Source organism: Corvus moneduloides, chromosome 3 (assembly GCF_009650955.1).
Source record: "Corvus moneduloides isolate bCorMon1 chromosome 3, bCorMon1.pri, whole genome shotgun sequence".
NCBI classification, from domain to species: Eukaryota; Metazoa; Chordata; class Aves; order Passeriformes; family Corvidae; genus Corvus; species Corvus moneduloides.
Window position 1 is genome coordinate 103,596,546 of NC_045478.1, and position 24,217 is coordinate 103,620,762.

General features: G+C 46.5%; 1 protein-coding gene and 1 long non-coding RNA gene across 6 annotated transcripts in view; one reads left to right on the top strand and one right to left on the bottom strand.

The window, feature by feature from the left end:
• SYNDIG1 (synapse differentiation inducing 1) overlaps positions 1-10,562 on the bottom strand; it is a 49,088-nt gene extending 38,526 nt beyond the window's left edge. Inside the window, exons 1-2 of one of the 3 annotated variants that reach the window (XM_032103087.1) lie at positions 10,436-10,562; positions 438-1,003 (exon numbers count right to left, since the gene is read on the bottom strand). In XM_032103087.1, the coding sequence (XP_031958978.1) occupies positions 438-917 (480 nt within the window). In that variant the 5' untranslated portion in view covers positions 918-1,003; positions 10,436-10,562. Of the gene's footprint in view, positions 1-437; positions 1,004-4,308; positions 4,406-9,759; positions 9,845-10,435 lie in introns of those variants that run through there. The other 2 variants (XM_032103088.1, XM_032103089.1) reach the window with 2 other exon arrangements.
• LOC116441330 lies at positions 9,997-23,153 on the top strand. Of its 3 annotated transcripts, XR_004239033.1 has the most exons (5): positions 10,571-10,795; positions 11,087-11,166; positions 16,157-20,406; positions 20,694-21,038; positions 22,113-23,153. It is a non-coding gene; the product is annotated as an uncharacterized LOC116441330 (long non-coding RNA). The 3 variants fall into 3 exon arrangements; XR_004239034.1 differs by lacking the exon at positions 10,571-10,795 and adding an exon at positions 9,997-10,212 and having other exon boundaries at positions 16,157-21,038; XR_004239032.1 differs by having other exon boundaries at positions 10,570-10,795; positions 16,157-21,038.
• The last annotated feature ends 1,064 nt before the right edge of the window (positions 23,154-24,217 follow it).

Below are 24,217 nucleotides of genomic sequence, written 5' to 3' on the forward strand. Positions count from 1 at the left end.
AGAGACAGAAATGTTTTGTGTCTGAGCCAGTAATTTAAAACATTCTGCTCAAGTAAGGTGAAGGCAAGAAATGATGTTGGCCTGCTGAGTAAGACAGGCTCCATGTGGGTAGGCAGATGCTCCCAGTCCCAGCCTTACACAGCATTTAAGCACGTGGTTCTTCATCTGTTTCTGACCAGCCCCTTCAGAGGCAGAAGGGAAATGCTGATCTCCATTAGGGCCAGTGGGAATATTGCCACTGATATCCACAGATCTGGGACTTTACCCAACAAATAAAGATGGGTGATCATTCATTGTCCTACTTGGAGGAGAAAGTGATACAGCTGATATGAAAAGCAGCTGACCCCCTGCCATTAAGCTCTAGGAGATTGTACCCTTAATTTCAAACCTGCCCTCCTCCTCCCAGCCTTCCCCACATATCCCAAGTGACATCTGACCTCTAGTTCCTGGAAATCCTCCTCTTCCTCCACCTCATAGGAGAGGGTGTGGATCTTGATGTCGTCTGCAGAGAGGTCGATGAATTTGCTGTCAGGGTACTCCAGGCTGTCTTTGGTGGGCGAGCGCTCCTCGATGAAGGTCGTCTCACAGCACTCCGAGCCCAGGCTCTCGCCCCACGAGCGCAGCACGTTCTCGGAGTAGAGGATGATGTTGGGCCTGTAGTGAGACTCCACTGTCTGCTGCAGCATGTTGGGGTCCAGGAGCTGCTGCACGGGGTCACTCCTGCCGTTCTCTGGGCGTCTCGGAGAGGACAGGCTGCCTGCTCTGTGGCTCTGGTACTGAGGGGTGGGGTACACAGAGACCAGACCATCGCGGCTCTCTGCCACTAAGTTCCTTGTGTTAATTAAACCATTCCTTTTCCCAGCCTCACTGATCTTACTGTGCATCAGCACGGTGTTCTGCTCAACCAACCCATCCATACTGGGAGGTGTCCGAGGCAGTGGGACCAGTGGCCGTTACTTTGCTGTGCCTTAGAGTTCACGCTGGGTGAGTGGCTCCCATTTTCCTGATGAAGAAAGGAAACAGAAATGAAGGTGAAGAAAAAGGCAATTAATTGAGGGACTCCAGTTAGTTTGTTTTCCGTATCATCTCAATAGGAAACAGAGCCCCACATATGTGCACACTCTCACTTAGTTCTCCAAATATATCCCCACCCAGAGAGGCAAAAAAAGCCTGCCCCACATCCACGGGGTGTAGAGAAGCAGATGAGGTGAAATGTCTTGATAGTGATGGACCCCACCAGAGAATGGCTTTGCTGCCTGCTCCCAGCCTCCTACGGGTACACAACTGTCATCCTGGGGACAACGTCCCTTTCCTCCAAACACTTTGATAAGAGATGGGGAAAAAACCAAAAAAGACAAAAACAACAACAACAAAAGATCCTAAAAGAACCATTTTCAGCTCTCAGAAATCTGCAATTGCAAAAAATGGGCAGGCGCTGTGTTCACCTGTTGGTGTCTGCACCCTTTGCCCTTGGCAAGTGCTTTACTACCCCTTGAAAACCCATTTTTTCCAGCCCAACCACTTCCTCATCAGGCTGCTCATTTTTCTCAGGTGTAGCCAAAGGAAAACGCCTTTTGAAATACTGATGCATTGGCTATAGCAACACTAAATTCAGGGGTTTGTTTCTGGGCAAGAGCATAGAAATTACAGACATGCTACTAGCTTCAAAGTTCTTCATACCAGATCCTCTAAGGCCAAATTATTAATGTAGGATTACCTGTCCCCATTGTGTTGTCTGGAAACCAAGAATGACATACACAAACACATAAATATATGTAATTATTTTACTCAGTGCTTTCTCTCTAGTTCTCTTTTATGTCAGACAACCTCTAACAGAGCAATGTCCAGCAAAAGCCCAATGTTATTTCCTCTTAACTCCAGACTTCAAATACCGTCAGTCTCTCTTTTGGATGCAGGAGGTATTGAAACCACTGCTGAGAGCACCCCAATTAAGCAAGAAACTTGTTTCACATCCAAGAGAGCCGGACCCAGTGTGCTGATGTGTTTACATTCACAGCTCTTGGTTTAACATGCAAAAGCCCCATTTTATCGCGTTGTCAAGTAGTTCAGTGCTTCTCTAAAGTGAACCAGCAGGAAAGCTACAGAAGAGAAAACCCACTACAGTGAGATCCCATGGAAGTTACACGTGCAATCCAGATAGCAGAAGCATTCTGCTGGGCCTCCAGCTGCTTGACCACAAACCTTCCACTTCTACCTCCTGCTCCCAACAACCTCCCACCTCCCCCAAAGAAAGTAAATGAATCCCCACAGGCAGAAGATGAGAAACACTCATCAACTAAAGAGTAATTTCTCAGGCTTTGCTCAGTTTTTCCTGAGCTGGCTTGGAAAATGCAGAACTCCTCCGATGTGTGACATCAGCCATCAACCCTGCTGAAGCCAGAGAGACTTCTCCCAAAAACCACAAACCCTCTTGCAAACACTCTTATCCCTGCCACCTGTCAAGCAAACTGAAGTGGTCAGGAGGAATATGCCACAGATGTGTAGCAGAAATTGGAGGAAGATTCACCAATCAAACAAGTGCCCTCCCAGAGAAATACATGAAGAGGTCAACAATTTGTCACTGCATCAATGGCTGGAAAACTTGGGTCAGGCCTTGCAGCTCCCTGTGGTCACATCCTTCCAACAAAGTCTGGCTTAAGTAGCGCTCAGGGAAATGCCATTTTAGGGCAGTTTTATTGCATGCCTTAGAGCTGCATTGTTGCTCAGTCCTACCATGGATCTAAACATCTATATGGCAGGTGCTTACCTTCTGTGCATTTAAACCAGTCTGGTAAACCAATATTGCAGATTCTGAGTGACACTTTTCCCTTGGTAACGGGCAAAAAGTGGAAGAAAACATCCAAAATGAGGCAAGGACAAGACAGGGAGCATCCTTCTCTCACAGAGCTCCTCTGATAATAGGGATAATCCATTGCTCAGGACATCCTCCCTGGAGTCCCACACAGCAGTGCAGCCAGCATGCCTCAGGGAAGGTCAGCAGGGAGATGTGGATGGCAGCATGCAATCAAGGAAAATGGTTTAACCCTAGGTGCATTTTAATCTGTAGCTGGCTGCCTGCCTTACCAGAGCCTGACCCAATGTTCTTGGCCCTGCAAGAGTATTGCTCAATGGGAAGAGGCTGATGAGATTCAGGCCTTTCCGGTATGATATATTAACAGGAAAAAAGGGGAGAAAGAAATAATTGCATTAGTATTACTCCCTGGAATGGAATCCCCCAGGCTGAGATGGAGGTGTGACAGAGAGTGGCACCTGGTCACAAGTGATGCTTGGGGGCAAAAGGCAGCTGTGCTTCTGCAGGGGCTCAGAGCCTGTGTCCTGCCTGCAGGTACCCCTTGGACATGGATCCAGTCACTCCACTTTCACTAGGGGCTTTCATGGACATGGCCTGGGCCAGGCTCACATGTCTGTGACTCACAGACAGTCCTAAAATTAAGAGTGCTCCAGTTTCCAGGTTCCCTGCAACCCAGAATCCCCGGATGGCAGTGGCAGGGCAGGTAACCTCTGACAGACCACCTGAGGAAACTGGAGGGTGCCTTCTCTGCAGAGAGCCAACATTCAAAGCAGAAAAAAGCTCTTATTGCCTATGACCACAGTGAGGTTTCAGAATGATGTTGACAGGAAAATGAAATCCATCAGAGCTCTTGAAATAAGAAAGCTTTTCAGTCTGCTTCAAGATGCAGAGTTAATTTTAATTGGTTGGATTCAGGTTTCTTCTGTCTTTGCACGGTTTTAATTGTCCCACAAATCACTGACTGGTACTGAGGCCAACCAGAAATAATTCTGCATTTTCACACTTGAGACTGGAACCACAAGGAAAAGCCAAGTTCAAGTTATTAACAGATAGATATATCTAATCAATATATCAACCTTCAATCTAATGTTTACCTTGGGGTTAGACATTTTTACCCCAGTCTACTATAAAAAGTGAGTCAATTAATTATTTTAACCTTCACTCTTTCCAATTTCTTGCATTCCCCCCTCCCCCTTTCTTATTTTAATAAGAAGCTGCAAGCAGTGCCAAGATCTTTAGTCTGCAATGCTGTGGTTTATTAAGCTATCACTCGTGTTACAGCAGAGCCCAGCTACAATGAGGAGCTGCAATGAGAGCTACGCTCTGCTGGGTGTTCTGCAGCCTCCTGCAACGATGCCAGTGCCTGACAAACTAATTAAGCAGAGGGTGTGAGACAGAGAAATGCCAGCTGTAGGGAGGGCAAGGAGAGAACAGCTAAATGCTGTGCACCAGCCTCCAGCAGACAAGGAGCAGAAGCCAGCTCTGTTACTGCTCACCGTCCCAAAACTCCTTCGCTCATCCTGGCAGGATGCTGTCTTCCTCCTCTCTCCATGGGACTTTACACAGCTTAAGGGTTCTTCAGCCTTCTGAGACCCTTGCCAGGCACCCAAAGTCCTGTGTGAATGAGCAGTTGGGAAACTCTGAATTCAAAACCCCTGAATTCTGAACAAACCATACAGTTGAAACATTGGGCTATGGCTGAAAAGCCCCGACCGTGTCCTCACAGCAGAGCAGAAGGACACTCATCCACACAGACAAAGCATCACCAGCCCAGCAGACTGGTTTATTGGCAAGAACACTTGGAGACGAAGGCAAGTGAGGCTGAAGGCAGAGTCCCCATCTGCTGTCAAAGCCTAAGGCTTTGCAGATCTGGCAGGTCATCAGCCAGGAAAAATGGCTCAAAAACTCGTGTACTTCTGCATGGGGGTACTAGATACCAGCAGAAATCTCTTCCCCATTAATACAGTCAAGCAGAGGAAAAAGCTGCCCAGGGAGGTTTTGCAGTCTCCATCCTTGCAGGTTTTGAAGACTCAACTCAATGAAGTTCTGAGGAACGTGGTGTGATCCCACAGTTGACCTTTCTTGGAGTATGAAATAGAACTGGAGACCTCCTAAGATTCCTTCATCTTGATTATCCTATGATTCTAATCCTCTGATCCTTACAGATTCCCACCTGTCTCCCATGCTCCCCAAAAGACATGTACTGCTCCGAAATCCCTCAGCCAACCACTCAGTCATTCTGAATCACCAGAATGGCAAGAAGGGACAATAGTGACCCTTTGTGCCACCAGCACACTGATTCAACCTCAGGATTATCAGACTGGCCCTGGGTTTGACGCTGGTTTCCCCTCTGCCAGCACTGAGAAAGCAGAGGGGAGAAAGATCTCTTGAAGAGCAGTCAAGCCCTCCATCAAGAAAGGAAGTTGCAGATTTCCTGGCATGAGCTTTCAGGTAAGAGGGAGTTTCTAAAGGACAATGCAATAGGCTTCAGCACGGTTTGAGGTACCCCAGACATTTAGAAACTGCAACACGTAATACGGACCTTTTGCATGAGAGAAATCACAGGCAATGTATGAATCTGGAATGCTGATTACAAAGTGAAACATTCAGCAAAATGAAGGAAAAAAACCCTTTCCCACTTGTGTTTTTCTTCTTTGATTTAGCTGGGCTTATTAAAGTAGGTTTTGTTTTAAGGGAATGCTGTATTTCAGCAGCTGAAATTCCTTTTGCCCTATTAAGTAGACTACAGGGAGTTTCATAAGGCAGTGCAACTAACTCGCACTGGGAAAATTAGGAATGCATGCATTAGTGATAGCTAAATGTTTCATTGCTAACAGTGGAATTAAAAAGACCTCCATGCTATTTTAGTATTGCCAATATGCAGCAAATCCACTGTGAGATGTGATCTGTCCTCCTAAAAACAGGGAACTTGGAGTATGCTGAAGTGCCCAAGGTCATGTCAAGACAAAGCTGGAAATAAAATCCAGGTCTCCTGATTGCCTGTGCAGAGATATATGTTAAAACAATTACCATCTGCATATCTGCCTGAATAAGTGATTGCTTAATTCAGTATCTGAACCAAAGAACAGAGTGGGGAAGAAAGGAGGAATTACCTTGCGTTGACCTAAAACATAATAATGTTATTCCTGCAACAAAGTATTTCCTTTTGAGCAGATGGAAGCACTTTGCCTGAGCTAAAATGAAATGTTATGTTTCATTTATTTATTTTTAATTGAACAAGCTGGCTTTAATTCACTCTGCCTCAAGTTGCCTCCAAGAAAAAAAAAGACACATTCAGACTTTTGTAGCAATCCTCCTTCACGACTTAAATTTTTCACCCTTAATTCTTAGTGGGGTTCAGTCTGAACTCACAACTTTTTTCATTCACTGCACTTTTCAGATAATAAATAACTGGCCTGACATACAGCATCTTGCTGTGGTGTAAATAAACCTGGCTGTTGTGGAAGGCACCAGTGTAAAAGCACCTTGACACCTGTACCACTTCTGGCAATTACTCTGCAGAGTGAAAGCAGTCAGGAAGTCTGACCCTGTTTTTTCTGCTGTGTTTTCCAGAGGCTCCCCAGTACAGCAGACCAGGACCATCATAGAACCCCAAATGTATCCAGCATCACCTGTGAGCTCCCCACATCCATTTCAAACTGGGGAGGTTGAGGCATTGAGGAGCGATTCTTACTTTAAGAGCTTCCAAAAGAACCCTGAGAGTCTCCCCCAGGAACAGCAACATCATCAAGCCCTCTTGGTCTGCCTGCTGGCTGAATCCTGTGCCTCCCCTTGGACCTAAAATCCCTGTTTAACTATGTTTGTGACCAGGCTGGCCCACAGACAGGAACACCCAAATGCGGATCCAGGAGTGGCCCTATTAACTCCAGTCTCATTCCTGATGGGCAGCCAAGCCCCCAGAGAGCCCAGTTCTCACACACAGCCTCCTCATCTGGCTCTGCTTGCTTTCCCACACTGCATGCAGGAAGCAAAGCCTCACACTTGCTCTGCATGTAAACCCCCAGTGCTGTGCTCCAGGCTGGACCTGAGGTATTCCTGAAGCACAAATGGAAAACAAAGAGATGCCAGAACAGGAAGACAGCCTGGTGGTGCAAACTTGGTGCAAAACTGAAGTTTCTGTACCTCCTGCCCCAAGCGAAGCACCCCAGGGCTGTAAGTCACTTTGCCAGAAGAACACTGTAAAATTACCAGAGTCAGTTCATCTGGGCAAGGATGATTAGAACAAACAGCCGCTTCTGGGGCCATAAAATCATCTGTGCTCCATAAGACTCTAGAAAAATTGCAGAGCCAGGAATACACTGTGGGACAAAAGCTTTACAGAGTAAGTGGTTTAGCCATGGCGAGAGTGGTAGCTGGAGGCAGACACAGCAGGCAGGGAAAAATGAAGCAGTAGCATCAGTGGGGCATAGCTTGACCTCTACAGACCTTTCTTAACCCTTCACTCACCCCTCCCTGCAGGAACAAGAATGGAAAAGAATAGTGCTAATGCCCATTAGACTCAGGGCATTGTCTGAACATGAAGAAAAATCCTATCCCCTCTTTCCTCTGGGAGGAGAAGGAATATAGGACCTCAGGGATTTCTATGTGGGAGAGGCTGCACAGGCTTTGGGCTGGCAGCACATCCACAACACAACCTTGTCTCCATGATCTTGTGAGCCACATGCAGCTGGAAGAAGGGAGATTGTTCTGTTGCAAAGAGCACAAGGATAGGAGCTGTAAGCTGGGTGGGTGACATGGGGACACCACCCGCTGGGAGAGTCACTGCAGGTGGGAGATGCCCCGAAGCAGCACACTGAGCACAGCTGTCCTGCAGGACCTGACACCAGGCTGGATGCTTTTCCTGGGTCCCTTTTCAAGAAGCTGAACTATTTGATTATGCCCCATTCCTGGAAGTTTTCAGGTTGGATGGGCTCTGAGCAACCCGAGCTAGTGGAATGCATCCCTGTCCATGGCAGCGGGTTTGGAACTACCTGATCTTAATGTCCCTTCAAGCCCAAACCATTCTATGATTCTGTTGTTTTGCAAACACCATTTCAGAGTTCTTTGTTCTCCCTGGGGATTTTTGAGGTGTCTGAGCACTCAACCAAAGCACACAAACCCCATCAAACCTCTGGTAGAATTATGCCAACTTGGTGTGAAGCATCAGTTCATTCTTCTCGTGCCTCAGTGAAGCCTCGAAGCGTAAGGACAGAAATACAGCACGGATTTGGTAAATGAGGGAACTGTGCACATTCAGGTTTTATAGAGACACACATACAAATGCACATCCCTAGGGATGCCAGGTGTAAAACTGGCACTGCTAAAGGCATGCATGGACTCACACCACTCATGCACTGCACCACCGCTTCAAAATGCAGTCTTTGCTTGTGCAGTGAAAACAACCAGTTTGTCACTCTTCTGATGTTGTAGCACCAAATTTAAACCACAGAATCTTTTGATTCTTAGGTGCTACAGGTTAGACCAGCTCCATGTGAATCCTCAGGGTCACAGGCATCTACATCTGTAGAGAAGCATTTTGCTGTGATCCCATGACTCAAAGTAGTTTCCAGCTTTTGCCCCAGAAAGGGTACTCAGAAACAATTGACATGATAGCTGGAGGATGTGTATTCAGACACTTACACACAGCCACTATTCATGCTTGTCAAAGCAAAGCCTATGAACACACAGAGTATTTTTCTCCTGTGCGCACCTCTGCAGTTATTTTCTTTTTCCCCCCAATTGCACCATACAAACAATAACCTGTAAAAATTTGAGTCTTCAAAGTGAAGATGACAAAATTTGGACTCTTAAAAACCACACATGTAATCTGCAATCTTAATAACCACACAGGCAGTATTAAAAAACTCTCCTGGAAGCATTTACAGCTGTCTGCAGATATGAATTTGCAGTAGAAAGAAAGACAAAAAAACCTTATCCAACCATGTTGCTCATTTTCTCTAATACTCTCCTCAGAAGCAAAAGCATTTTAAATCCTGAGAGCATCCTTCCTCAAGTTAAATGGGTTGTGGTGGTGCCTGTGTACCCCAGTACTGCATTACATCTGCATTTGTATAAGGAAGAGCCCTCCTCTGTGTGTGAGATTTATTCCAGAGTGTGTGGCACCAGTGCTGTGAGACATCTGCCTGCCCGCTTAATGAGAGGAGACTTCATTTAATTCCCGCAAATGAATTTATCCTACACACATCCTGGCATGACCTGTAGTTACCAGAACTGCCAATAAAATGTCACCTTGTCCAGTAAAATCAGTCTTTGTCTTAGGAGCGAGGTAATTTGAAATTAATACAGACCATCTACATGCAACTACTTTAAAGATGACAGTTAATTAACCATAATTAAGACTAATTTAAATACATGAATGTAGAAAAGTGTATTCTCTGTTCTGACTGCCTTTTAGAATACACAAAAATCCCCCTCTATGTGCCAATTAATGCATCATCTTGAGTTTAACACTATCAAAGCATCTTTTAATTGTTGCTATGCTCTGTTTACACCCCATTAATGTCTAATTAATTTCAATTTGAATATTTAATCTATCGGAAAGTTTAGATTTTTTTTTTTGCTTCTTTCTCTTTCATTACACATGGAGGCTACAGCCTCCCTCCAGTGATTTTGAAGGCACAGTTCAACAGATTGCTCTCTGGAGCAACTCCTGCCACCCCTGCTCCATGCTCTATCCGAGGGGGTTTAAACCCCACCACCACCGCCACTCCCACACAGACCCTTGCACCTCTCCCCCTACAGCACACTCCTGACCAGGGAGTGCTACCGATCCTATTCCAGGAAGGCTTGTACTCCTGGAGTGACAATTCCAGAAGGGTCTCAGTGCATTGCCAGCCTCTTCCTACTGAAGAACTGACCCCTTGCGGGATGCTTTAGTGACACCCGGATACCCCACCCAGAAGGACGTGGCAGGTATGGGGACTTACCCAATGTCACCCCTCTGCCACTGACAGCAGGGACCACTGCTGTCTCCTTGCCTCAACCATCCCTTTGTCCAACTTAGCTCTCACTGCTCTCACACTACAGGATAGGAAGGAAAAGAAATTCAGTCCGGCGCCTCTCCGGAGCAGGACAGAGAGGGGAACGGGTATCTGCGGCTGCCAGGAGCTCAGCATCTCCTCCGCCTGCCCCCGGCTCGGGCTCTGCCCCCACATACCCCTGCACAACCCCTCTTCCCCTTCCCTGGGCTGGCAGGGCGGACGGGAGCTGGGAGGAAAGCTGCTCTGCCACAGTGCGCTAAATGGGATTCCTCATGGGGAAGAGGAGGGAAGGGAAAAACAGAACCCCGCGCGCACTTTCCCTTCCGATGCTCCCAATCTCGCCACGGCACTGGAAAAGCCTCTTCTCCCCCCAGACCCCGCAGGGCAAGACCGGGCACGGTAATTTGGGCTCTCCGCAGGGCATCGGGGAAGCGCCTCTGCGGGCGGCCCCGCTCAGCCCCCGCGCTTCCCTGCGCTCCCCCCGGAGTCCCTCCGCCGCGGCGGCTGCGGGAGCCGCGGTGCCCCCGCCTCCGCTCCGTGCTCCGGAGGATGCGGCGGAGCGGGTATTTGGTGCATGGCTGCCCGGAGGGGATGGGACAGGGTGGGCTGGGGGGTCACTCACCTCCCTGCAAGGTGACCCGCGGCGCGGTGCTCCCGCTGGCGCGGCCGGAGGGGCGGCTCAGCGCCCGGGCGCTCCGCCCGGCAGCATCCCCGCGGCGGGGGCGGCGGCGGGGACCGGGCCCGGGGCTGCACAGCGCGGGCGGCGACGGGGCTGCGCTCCTGCACCGCCTCGGCGGCACTGTGGGCTCGGGAGGAGGAGGAGGAAGAAGATGAGGGAGGGAGGGGGAGAGAGAGAGAGAGAGAGAGGCAGGCGGAGGGAGAGAGGCAGGAGAACGAGCCCTGCGCGGCAGCGCGGCCAACTTTCCTTCTGCGGCGCAGCAGGAACAGCCTCCCGTCCCTCGGTGTGTAACCCCCGCCCCGGGTGAGTATGGCAAAACCCTCCCCTCTCTGACCCCCCTCTCCTCCTCCTCCTCTCTAGGCCTTCCTCCCAGCCAAGTCTCCTCTGTTCCCCCCGCACACCGGAGCTCAGCGAACCTCCGCGGGCACCGCTTCTCTCGCCCCAGCCCGGCTGCCCCACACCCTGCCCTCCCCCGGGACTGCTCCCCCGGCCACAAGGGACTGCCAGCACGGAGCCGGGCACAGCTCCCCAAGGCGATGGGGAAGCTCCGGCAGGTCTGCAGAACTTTAATTGTTCGTGTGGTTTATTTTTCAGCGTAATGACGAGCACACTGGGCTGCATCCCACGGCATTGAGGGGTGTTCCCTGCTTTCCTAATAATCCTGCGTAATAGGGGTAAGCAGTGTTCATTCACTCCTCTTTCCATTCCCAACAGGCCTGCTAGCCAAGTCATTTGCCTAAAAGCGTCTCTGTCACCACTTCTTTCTAGATGCTTCAGCATCCACGGCTCAAAATGCTGTTGGGAAATCACATGTCCCGTTTAGATCACCGCTTTCCTTTGCCTTTACAGGGAGAGAGACACGAGGACATAAAGCCCTGGTGCATTTTTGTTGCCTCCACCTCTCTGGGTTAAGGCTTTTTTTCCTCTTGCTGCTTGCTTATCATTTGTTATTCATACTCCCAAAATAAGCCGTGCCAAAATCTTTGCTTAAGGAGAACCTTCAAGATTTAAAACACACATTAACTAACTTGAGCCCATATTAGGGTTTTTCTCCAGCCCTGTTTTCTGCTCTTCCACAACATTTTATTGGCCTTCCAAACTCACTTTGTTTTAGTATATCCTAGTGGTATTCACAGAACATTTTTGTCTCCTTCTAAATATCTGGTCCATCGTTAATTCCTGAGTTGATCTGGACTGCAGGGAGGCTTTATATCTTAGAGAAAAGAGTTTCTTCCTTAATGTAACAGGCACTGGGAGACAATTCATACATAATTAGCAGAAAGAAATAACCCCAAATTATGATCACCCTGATTCTCCAGAGTGTTTTTCACCTATACTTTCTTGAGAACAGCAGTCTCTAACTCATATTCATTATACCTTTACCAAGTAACACTTTCTAGGTCGTTCCATCCTGCTTGTGCAGGGACTTAACTTTAGGGGGGTTGGCTTGCAACAAAAGCTGTTTCAGCTCCTACAGTGCAAATTCATCAATCATCACTGCTACCGATTGGAGATACCAGCTAGTTTGGATGGATGGTGAATTCTGGCTGAAATACAGGTTTTTAGTGACCAAATGTATTTGTGAAATAGGGGGAAACCAAAAAGATTTGTTAGGATATTTTTTTTAAAGAAAAAAAATTCATTTATACAGAATGGACTGGGGAAGGGATTTCTGAATCATCAAGTCAAATTTTCTTGCTTCCAGGCAGTTTTGTTTCCTTCTAACACTTCCAAAATGTGCTTTTTTCCATGATGCTATCAAAGTGAGGTTCAGTGACACCAGGGAAGTAAGAATTTTCTCTAACACTCCACCTTTACAATTCTCCCCACACCAAACTAAGCACATCCTTCCTTCAGTCTGGGAAGACCACGGGACCCTGTGCCCATGAGGAAATCAGGAGCCATTTGGTTTACTTGAATTTTGCAGCAGAACCAAGAAAATCTAAGTAGAGGAGCAATCACAAACCAACAATGACAGGGGTTGTAACCATTGCTACAGACCAGGGCATATTTTGCTGGTTTTTGTAATCAGCCTCTTCTCTTGCCCAAAACCACCAAAGAATCTACCAATGCTCTAATTAACTCATAATTAACTAGTGTTAATTATGCCACTTCCCTATTGCACTACATTTGCCATAAATTGTCCTGTTGCTTTTGCTGGGAAGCCGATGACTGTGCCTGATTTGATTTTGATATTTGCGGCTCACTGGTACCCTGCTGATTTTTGGAGAAAGTTCTTCAAATAGCAATAGAAAGGGGCTTGTGGTGAGGCAGGTGAACTGCAGCAGGCTCCTTTGTGATTTGGTGGTTTCTCTTCAGGTGCAGCAGCATCACTGTCAGTCTTCAATACCAGGTTGTGCAATGCATCCTTGATGCATGGGGCCAGCACATTTCACAGTGTCTTGTGGGAAGAAATTGGGGGGTTCATGCTATGTGTCTAGCAGTGGTAACTAACCCTTTCTTTTTGTTTCTAAAGGTGCTTTCCTCCACAGCTGATGGAGATGCACCTCAGCAGGAAAGCTTCTGTGCAAACGGAAGCACAAAGCGCGGCACTGACAGGGAGCAGCACGAAATGATATTTGAAAGGGGCAAAGCTGGGGAGGAAGAAAAGTCCCCCTCCCTTGGGTCTGATGGCTGTTGGAGCAGGGCAGCCCATGATGGCTTGGGAGCCTCCAAGGTCCTTCAGTTTCTGTCTGTGAGGAGTTAGGGATTTGGGAGCCACCAAGGCAGGATGTAAAAAGGAAATGCTGCCTGGCAGCAGAAATGACCAGAGATGTACAAACAGCTCTTCTTACAAAATGGAGGTTTGCAGGAGTCAAGGAAGGGATGAGACTTTGCAGGCACATGTCACTATAGCTTCAGGGAAATCACTTCACCACGAATCACTCTGACCAGGGCTGTCACAGGACTGATGCTGACCCAGCAATTGGCCACTGCCTTCAGTGGAAGCACCCTGAGGAAAAGCACCTGGATGGGGAGTCACACAGTCCTGATCTTTGCTCCCCTGGGTGCTCTGCACCACCTCAGCAGTCTGTCTGGGAGAGTCCTTGGAGACAGAACTGCTGTGAAAGCCTCAGGGCCAAACCATGTGGGAACCATTGCAATGTGAGAGCAGGAGAGTCCTGGTCTGGAAGCCACACATCCAATGCTGCAAGAACAGACCTTTGTGGTAGCCAGGAGGATTTCAGGAGAATCTTTAGCTGGTACATCTGCTAATGTGCTGAAATGCTTGTGAGAGTGTCACGTTACGCTGCGGTCCTCAGCTGTCCAAAGTCAGAATCTAGGATATGATGCATGCTCAGGACACCACGAGTAAGCAAATGGAAATACAGTGCCTTGCAAGTGCATTCCTGGTCTGTAGGAAGAGCAGCAGCACCACCTATCACCGCAGAGGGAAAGAGAGAGGATAGACAAAGTGCTACTCCTCCTGCCTGTTCTCGGTACAAGACTGGAACCCAGATTTTCTAGATCACCACAGAGAAACCTCCTTTTTCTAGCAGAAGAACCCACCCAGTTTAAATCTTTCACTGCATTCCTTCTGCTAAACCTTCCTGTGGTGCAAAGCCAGCAGAAGGAGGTGGGAGGGATGGAAAGGTGAAGGTTTTGGAGGAGAAGGGCTGAGAGCTGGTATTTACAGTGATAATGAACCAGAATAAAAATAATAACCTTCAGGTCTACAATACCCAAAGAATTGTTCATCACTCAGAGGGCACAACTAGGCCCAAGGACCCTGTGCTCCACGTTGTGCAGGGCTTTTGTCTTGTGGGTTCTGTCAGTCAAAAATCCTGGCACCAGAATTATTGGTATGGTATGAACCATATGTAGCTTGATTATAATTCAGAGTGATGGAACAGAGCAATCAGGAAATAGCCCAAAATCTGTAATTTCTTCTTGCCAAAGGCAAAATGAATCTTTCCATGTAATTGGATCCAACCCCAAAGGCATAGCCAGGAGTGCTTTTAACTTTCCGAGAAAGAAAAATTGGTTAACTGGAGTGGCTGAGCTGTGTGGGTGCTGAAGTTTGTGTTGATTTGTTTGCTGGTGGTTCTGAAACCAGAATAAAAATGAGAGTTTGGATTAAGCCAAGCTGAGCACGTTTTTTTCTCATTCTGTATTCACAGCAAATCGACAAGCAAAAGATACAATTTTTTGGCTGAGTGAATGATGTAGCTTAGCTCAAGATCAAATGTTTCATTGCTCTGAACTCTTCTTTATAAACTGGATATGCATACTTACTTGCAACAGAGGGAAAATCTAAGCACAATCACTGCCTAATTAAACCAGGAGTGGCTGCTAGATATTATCTGCCAGGAGGATGAAAGAGGTCTTTGCATCTGGTGCTAAATTAATTTGGAGGGACCTGTTAGGAAAAGTGGGACAGGACTAACATTTTATAGATTCCAGTCTCCAGAAGGGGTTGTCTGTATCTCCTTTGCCTTAGACAAGTTGCTTGAATTCAGCCAAAGTGGCCCCGTTTCTCATATGTCCAGGAGCTGAGAGACTCAGAGGCTCAGAAAAAACCTGCACTGCTTTTATTTTGCCATCTGTGCCTTGCCTCACTGCATACAGCTCTTGTGTTTGAACTTTTGGGGATTCTTCCAGGAAGCCTTACAGCAAGTTCTGGCACCAGTGCTTTCCTGTCCAAAAGGTGGCTTCTTGACCACTATGGGCACCTCCAAGGGAGAGGGAACTGTGTCATTTTTGTGCTGCCTTGCACTGGCCTTTGGAGGTAGAAGGAAAGGCACAGGTTAGTGCTAATTGAGATGTGGCCATCTGTCAGACAGAAAACATGCCAAGGCCACCTTGTGACTTTTTTATACAGGACAGAACCAACCACTGGTGAAGTATTTAGGTGCTACAGACCTTGAATGGAGTCCGACAAATATCTGAGATGATAAAGGTTCCTCTTGGATGTGATTAAGGATCTCCTGAGTTATCTAGCACCTCACCTTAAGTGCCTTTTCATCCATTGTGAAACTGCTTTGTTGAAATCAGACACTTCTCTGGAGCTGAGTGCCATGAAATTCGACCCATTGTGGATTGCTCAGGCACCCAGGATGTAGGGACCTGTATATAAGCATGGTCCTTTCTCCAAAAATCTGGTACTTCAGGTAGCCAGGACAGTAAAAGCGGGGTTGGAGGCACCTAGTCCTGTAGGGGATCTCAGACCTGGATTTATATCTGGGCATGCTAATGGATTAAATTAATTGCTGATAGATAAAGTTAAATTAAATTGATTGCAGATTGTCCCATTGAGCTGGTTCACTCCCTTAAAGATTTTTGGGCACGTGAAGAAGCTCTGGATCATCCAGGCAGTGTCAAAGGACTCAACACAAGTCATCTGGGGGAGGTACAACTCTTGGGAGCAGTGTCTGGAAGCAGGAGGATGCTGAGCTGAGCCTTCTGTGTCTGATTCCCACCTTGGCAATTATGATTTAAGGAGAATGCCAGGCTCTTTTCTTGCTGCCTGCAGCCTACACAGTGTGGGTGAAGCCCCATAGCTTAGAAGCCTCAACAGCAGCTGTGCACAAAGGACATGATGGGTTCCAAATTCTCCATCATCCTTCAGATTTAAACGAGCCAGTGCCTGTCCTGTAACATTAGAAAAATGCTTTGGTATTGGCAAAACCAAAAGAAAATGCCTTTTTCTTTCTGCACTAACAGGCTGTGAAAATAAAGAGGAGTTCAGATTTCCAGTTCCAGTCTCCTGCTGCACCTCCCATGCTAAGGACACAAACCTACTGTTCCTCAGGATGCCTGACAAGAGCCTGCAGACCTGTTAAGGCATGGAGGCACTGACAGGACCTGCCCTCAGTGTTGTCTACCCAGACAGACCATGGAAAATGGCTGGACACGACAGGAGAAGGTCCTGAACATGAGAGAGAGCAAGAATGAGAAGCTGGTGAAAATTGGAGATAGCTCCATGAGGAACAATCAGATTTCCCTGGTGGGGAGGAGAAAGCTACTGATATGAAAGCTTGTGGAAGGGCAAAGGTGAGGAGACAGGTGAGAAGGATAGGACATGGTGGTTTGTAAGCAGTGTAGCTGAGGAGAAATGGCTCGAATACTGCACAACATTGCACTAGATCCACTAAAAGAATTAATCCATCTGGCTGAAAAATACCTAGCTGCCAGGAATTCTCATTGAATTAACTGATTGAATTGCAGAGGGGAACATAAATTTATCTTTCTTATTAATTTCCCTTTGCTTACCTGTCTTTTATATATGATGAGTGAGGGTTCTTTTCACATGGAGTACCTGTTAAAGAGAGAGGACAGGTTTTACCCAAAGCAGATGTCCTAACAAATAACCCTAGAGGTACTCTGGAGATTCTCTGCATGTCCTGTGTGATGCAGAAAGCCTAGGAGCTTGTGTTCCTAGTGCCTTAGCTCCCAAGATGGCATCCTGCTCTGACTGTGGAGATGTTTTGAGGCAGACATGCTCCACTTGTCATAACTTAGCCAGAACTTCCAGGCTCAGAGCACCGGGATCTGTACAGGAAAGTTCCTCAGAAGCCTCAAAGACCCCTATGATTCCAGGGGGAAAAAAAGGCATGATCTTGGTAAAAAAAGCAGATTCTTGTCTCTTGCCTTCCTGTTCATGGGAAGAGGTCTGGATGCCAAACTCCTTTTCCTTTTCACCTTACTCATCAGTGTCCCAAAAAACCAGACCTCTTTTTCCTTACAACAATGAGGGGATCACCTACAGCTTGTTCTCTGCTGGTCTCTTTGCATATTACAATATATATTTGTGTATATATAGCAGAATTTTGAGATCCCTTCTCAGAAAGGAGATCTATAGTGGAAAAGGAAGATATTTTCCATGTAAAGACAATGTTAAAGGTAGACAGGGACATGTCGGGGCTCTGGTGTTCAAGAAAAGTCTCCCAGCTGAAATCAGCGAAGAGTTGTGCTTCCAAATTAATTGCATGCTTCTGTCCTTAGCATCTGGGCATGGAATCAAAACTGATGAGCCAACAAAGCAGCACTGAGCTGCTCCTTCGAGCAGTCACCATCAATAACGAGAAATACTAGGAGAAGTACTCTTTGAAATTCAAATCACAGGGAGCATCATTTAAAAAGGAACTCAGGAGGAGCAGAAATACCATGCACCATACATTAATTGTCATGCATGTGACAAAATCTTCAGCGTTGCTGTTACTTAGCAGCATTAAATTTATTCCCAGGTTATTAATACCATACCAGGGATGAAGTAATTAAACTGGCAGCCCATTTCCTCCGAACTGGAGGCCAGGCCTTCAGCTGGTGTAAATCAGAACAGCTACACTGCAGTGACTTGGTTTTACAACCAGTTGGGAAACAGAGCCATTCATTCTAAAAAGGGAGAGCTGAAAAAGAACTCGAACCCTTCATCACTTCATGTTGTCCCTTCTCCCCCAGAGTGAGGGTAAGCAAGCAGGGCTAAAGTCACTGCTCACCTGGAACCGCTCCCAGAGCACACTGCAAACAATCTGCTCCCAGCAGATTTAACAGATTAAATTTGGAAGGTTAAATATTTAGTAACATGCTAGTGATTTCTTCCAAATGGATACACCCTGTATGCTATTCCTTTTATACCCAAACCTACCAGAAATACTCACAGATCTGTTTTGACAGAAATTAATTGGGTAGGAAAAGAGCTGATTTAGAGTTCATCACCCTGTCCTCCCCTTTCAAGCCCTCCAGCTTTTTGCCTTCCTGGCCACGTTTGGATACATTCCTTCAGTCTGACCCAAGTTCTTAAGCTTCTGTGGCATCCCAAACTGCCAGAGGTACTAGACATACATCATCTTACTGTGTGGTTGCAAAAAATGTGTGCATGTTCTACAGCCATCTCTTCCAGATGAACTTTTTTTTCCTTTTTTTTTTTTTTTTTTTTTTTTTTTCATTTCTTAGGTAGAGTTTTATACCCTTCTTTAGTCAAGGCTGAGTTTTGCAGGCACCATCTGGCCCTGAATTAAAAATGGCAAATTTTTCCATTAAAATTGCTTTTCAGCAGAAATTCTTTGAGGTTTTGGGGGGTTTGTGGTTTTGTTCTCTCTTTGTTTTCAGCAGGTGTTTGTTCTCATTGAGAACTTTGGCTTCCAAAATGAAAATTTGACCTTTCTCCTCAATGTTTAGGTGTTGCAACTCCTCACTTTTTCATTTATGGAAAACTGCAGTGTGTAAGGGCATATATTGTTTTGGGGCATATTTTTGGAAGAAATATCACAACTTCTGATTAAGAACCCTCCATATTTCACAGCTCTTTCCACATTCCACATGGAGCTATCCAGTTAAAGATACTTCGGATGAATAACCCAATACTTTTGAAGTCCAAATATCTGTATTTTTGGTACTAGATCATTGCCAATCTTCTTCTTTCTTCTCCTACTGACAAAATGACACTATGTTACACCAGTTTTTATTGGTGTCTTGGAAATTTTTCTTTGCTTGGTTAGTACAGATTCTCTCTTTCACAATACCTTGTCTCCATTTTAAATGCCTCTTACCTGCAAGCAATTAGTCTGCCAGCTTTATCCACCTCTTGTAATCTACCTATTCTATAAATTACTGGAATCACTGGGACAGAAACCCTCCTCTTTCTTACATTTCTGTGTAATGCTTACAGGGGAGGCAGAGAGAATCTAAGCTTTGGGATTTACAGCAGTCACTGCTTCATAATTAATGAATGATAATGATACTGAAAAGGTGGCTTTTCCCTCTTTTTTCAGTCCAAAAATCTCCTTTCCTCCAGGGAAATGCAGCACAGGGTCCCACAGGGAAATTTTCTCCTGATCACCAAGAGGAAAACTTAGAGCAAATTATGCTCAGCATATAAAATGCAGAAATGAGTCCAGGCTGCTTAAGACAGTTGACAAGGCAAAGCTACTGGATCCAAATTGTTATGTCCAGCACATTCTAACCTCAGAGGTGGTCAGTCAAAGCTTTGTGTGATACTCCTATCACCTCAAACTATTGGAATTTCCAACTACAACACACCTACAGAGAAGGCAAGGAAGAAGACATTCGCATTTTATGTAAAACAGCTTCAGCTGGGGTGAATTGGCATGGCTGATGTGGTTAGACTGCTCTTCATCAGAAAGAAACCCTAAGGATCCTATGACCCATGATCCTATCCTAACTTTACTTTTTGAAAAGTTTAAAACATATGAACAGTAAGCCTACTGTTACACTTAATGAAAACAGAAGTGTGCCCATATTCTCATTTTTTCATATGCCAAAAGACTTGGATGCAGACTGCAGAGACTGATTTCAGGTACTTTAGTAATGGTTTAAGCTTGGTCCATCTTTCTTCTCTGTCTGAACATATTTTCTCTCATCATTATCATTGCTTCATATTTTTGTGGAGGAAGCTAAGGAATTTCAGTAGAATAATTGTCTGGGATGCACTGAAATCCAAAGGTCTCATTTTTAGGGCCAGTTAAACAGGTGGGATGAGAAAGTATTCAAGCATCTTGGAAAGATCCTGAGGAAATTGTTGTCTTCCATCCCTGAAATCTGAACCTCCAAGGAAAATGTTCACTGCAAAGGCAAATTTAAAGAATGCTGAGGCACTTTGATGGTGTGTGTGCCTTGGCCTTTCTCCTCCCACCACTGCTTTGCTGCTGGAGAGTGTTATGCCTTGGCTTCTTCAAACACAGATTTTCCAAGTGTCTGAAGTATCAGCTGGAGTATTCTCCTAAAGTCACTCCCTAACACTCCTGCCTGGGTAGGACACAGTACTTCTCCCATTGAAGGATCATGAGTTTCTCTAATTCCCTTGGACTTGAGGGTCTGCAGTTTGCTCCAATGACCCTTGAGCATAGTTTTGCTCCAAATGTACTCATTGGGGAAGACTATTGTGTTCATCTCCAGCCTTATCCAGTTGGTCCTCTGGCATTTCAGTGTTAAAGCAAACTTCACCAAGGGAGGTAAGTTAATTTTCAGCTGTATGTTTCAGTATTTCCAGGCCTTGGCTGAAGTCAGAATTTCAGAGAATCATAGAATCACACAATAGTTGGTCTCCGAAGGGACCTTTAAAGGCCATCTAGTCCAACCCCCTGCAATAAGCAGAGACATCTTCCACTGGACCAGGTTGCTCAGAGCCCCATCCAGCCTGACCTCAAAAGTTTTCTCTGAGCAACCTGTTCCAGTGGTTCAACACCTGCACCATAAAAAATTTCTTTGTTATACCTAATCAGAATCTCTCTTCTTTTAGGGCAGATTTCTTCAGAGCTTTATAGTTCCTGAGGAAGAGCAAAAATCACTTCAGTGAAAGCACAGGCTTGATGTGTCTGGAGAGGCTTTGGAGGAGCCTCCAGGCCAGCTGAGATGCTGCTGGTGGACATCAGATCTAAAGGCATTGCTCCAGGAATTAATCTGGCCCCTGAGCAGACTGTAGGATGCTGGCACCAGCCCTCTCCAGGCTGGGAGATGGTTTCCACTGGGACACCGAGAGCTGTAGCTCCCAGCTGACCCTATATCTGGGCCCAGCAAGAAATGCAGGGCCTCAGAGAAGCAGCAGCTACAGCACTGTAACCACAGTCACAGCATTTTGTCAGAGGTATGGACTTGTTCTCACTGCTGGGTGAAGTTAAGCTGAAAGCTGACGTTGAGGCTCCAGTTGTTCCCTGGAGTTGGGACTGCCCTGGCCAAGAATGGGAGGCTGTGCCAAGGCAGCTGCTTTCTCTTCCTCGCCCTTCCCACAGGTCCTGTGTCTGTCCCAGGATGGATGCTGAGCAGGGGCAAGTGGAAACACTCAGCCAAGTGCTAAATATTTTATGCTGTTGCCTAATTGATTTTAAACTGTGCTTACTTGGCAACGCCCCTCAGGACGGGTTATGTAAGATTGGACGTGTTTGTTCCTGATGCTGGGGCCTGTAAACCCCTCGTGTGCTGGCAACAGCTGAAGAGCCTGCATTTAAAACTGGAGCTGCAGCACTGCTTGGCTCACACTGCCACCTCTGCCCTCCACCCCCACTGTGGCATGGCAGTGCCACTGTCCCCAGCAGTGAGGTGCACAGTGGCCAAGCCTCAGCTGCTCAGCTGCCGTCCTTCCCCTGCAAGGCCGGCTCGAACAAGGGACATCTGTGTGTCCATACTTGTGTTTGTGACCTCTTAATATCTTCTTGGGTGTTTCCCCACTTCAGGGAGCTGCTGCTCGTTTGCTTTTCAAGTGGCAGGTACTCCACTGCACTAGGACTGGGTGAGAAAAAGCAGTGCAGGACTCGGGACTGCAGAGACCTGCTGCTGCAGGAGTCACTAAAATCACCTTCACATGTGATGAAGAGTGTTTCAAGCCTGTGTGTACTCAAAATGATGTTCAGTAGGGAAAAAAAGGCCAGGTGGAGAGAAAACCTCCAAAGATCCCTTGTCAATACCACAGAGCTTTGTTGGTTTAAGATTTGCCTAATTATCTACAATAACAGGGAAGGAGAGAGACAAAACTATGCAACCCTGGTGAGATCAGCTGTCGTCTTGCCAGATTTTCAGAAAGAGCTTCTGAGGAGTCTCAGAGAGGAGAAAGGATGTCAATAGTAAACATGGCTGAGTTGCAAAACAGCAGCTTTGATGTGTGAGATGGGAAAAGCTTATTTTTTCCGTAAAATAATGTACTTTTTATTGCACTTTTTCACAGTCCAACCAAAAGGTGAAGGACCAGCCATTACAGCCAGCAGCATGGGCCAGCATCTCAGCTGCAATGGATGACAGAGTCTGTCAGTCAGCCCTTGGGGTACAGGTGCTTGCTCTTCCCAGCACACTGCCAGAAGTGCCCTGGCCAGACAGAGACTTTGGCAGCCCTCAGCCCTTTGCACAGCTGCAAGGAGGAAACAACAGAGCTTTCCCAGCCCCTGCAGCAGCCTACATCACCCTCTGTGCATTTCTTTTAGGTTTCTAGTCACAGATCCCATCAGAGCTATGGAGAAACCTGGAGCTGCTGCGGGCAGTGGAAGTTTTGCTCTTGACCCGCCCATCCACCTTTTGTCATTACTGGTCTGTTTGTACCCTGGGAAGAAAAACTTCAAAGAACAACTGTTTACAGCTGGTGGTGTGAGATTCCATTAATGTGTGCTGTGCTGGAGTTTGAAGCTCCCTGGCACACTTTAAATTTCTAATTGGCTGTTATCTCTAAGGGGAACCTGACTGGGCAGCTGCAATCTGATGGCACTACCATCAGGGAGACGAGGAAGGGCCAACTCTGCCTCTTGGTGTGAGAGTTTTGACTGTTTAGGAGATGATGAGAAGGATGGGGAGGCTTCTTAAACTTTTCTCAGTAGCTCATTTCAGTAATTGAGACTGGTGCTAGCTGCATGCTTAAGCAGACCATCAATCTCAGCTCTGTATGCCACCCAATCTCTGGAAAAAGGGGAGAAGATGGGCTAGGCTGGAATAATAAATCTGCCCTAATCATCATGTTAAGGGCTATCTTCATGGGACTGGTGTTATAAATCTGGTTATAAAGAAGAAACTAAATAAGGAGCATTGGGGGGAGTCTTATCCATGTCAGGAAGTATTTTCTGAGTTGTCTCAGTATGAGGCTAAATGTATCTGTTGAAACATTTTAGTAGGCAGAAAAGTCATTTTTTGACAAGATGAAAATTTTCCCACCCCATTTGTGTTACTCTTTTATTTTTACTTCATATGCTGTATTGGGCAATAAAGATTTTCAGTCAATTTATTTCCAAATTAGTTCTTTCTAACATTTGCTCTCGGGGGGGCTCATTCTTTCAGCTCTCTTGATCCCCAGCTCGTGGATGAGGGTCAAGGGATAGCAGAGTCTTCAGCACTTCTCTGGAAGGTGGTTAATCCCATGCAAAAAAAGCATTGCTTAAAAGCAACAGGGACCCCAGCGTAAAAAGAATTAATACTTAAAACATCTGAGTTGTACTGACTGGATGAGGTGATGCCTTCTGCTCTCCAGGGACCACGTTAGAGCTCTGGCTATGTCCATCTCTGTGTGGTAGTCCACTGAACAGGAACCAGGATATCTTTTCAGGCCCTGCAGGCATGGGGATAGCAACCGCTGCACAGCCCAAAACCTGCTGTGGATTATCTTCCAGGTGCACCAAGGTGGGTGTGGCTGGGGTCCCTCAGTACCAGCTCTTCTCCAGCTCCTGGTCCTCCTACCCCCTGGAGTGACTTAGAGGAGAAATGAGGACAAGCTATTAGCTTCATAATAACTGTTCCCTTCACATTCATTGTTTTTAGACATACACCATTGGATTTTTGTGTTGAGGGGGTTTGAAAAGCTATTCACACGAAAGCAAGCATCTGGAATAAAAACATCTCCAAAGAATGCCTTTTGCATGCTTCCCACTAAGACAGCAGGATTTGTACTTAGCTGCAGGACCTGGCTGGCATTGCCTCCAGCAGCATCTGCCCCAGGTAGATGCCTGGAGCAAGAGCTTCTGACTGACAGGAGCGGCCAGAAGAGCTCGAGAGGGTGCTGTGACTGCAGAGCTGCTGGGTGAGGCTGATGGGAGCTATTTCCATTGGGCATGAAGGGGCAATTTACTTTTTAATTTTTTTTTTCATATTTTAGGCAATAGATATGCCAGGAAAAGTAGCCTGATTGCATGAACCAGACTCATCCCAGAGGAATGGAAGGGGCAAAAGAGGTTTACTGTATTGTGGAGCAGAAGTAGTAAACACAAGGGCAAGTGGGATATGTCAGAGAAAAATCAACAAAACATCATAAATTAATGTTCTTGGGAGGCCTCTGGGTAATTGGCAGCTTTACTC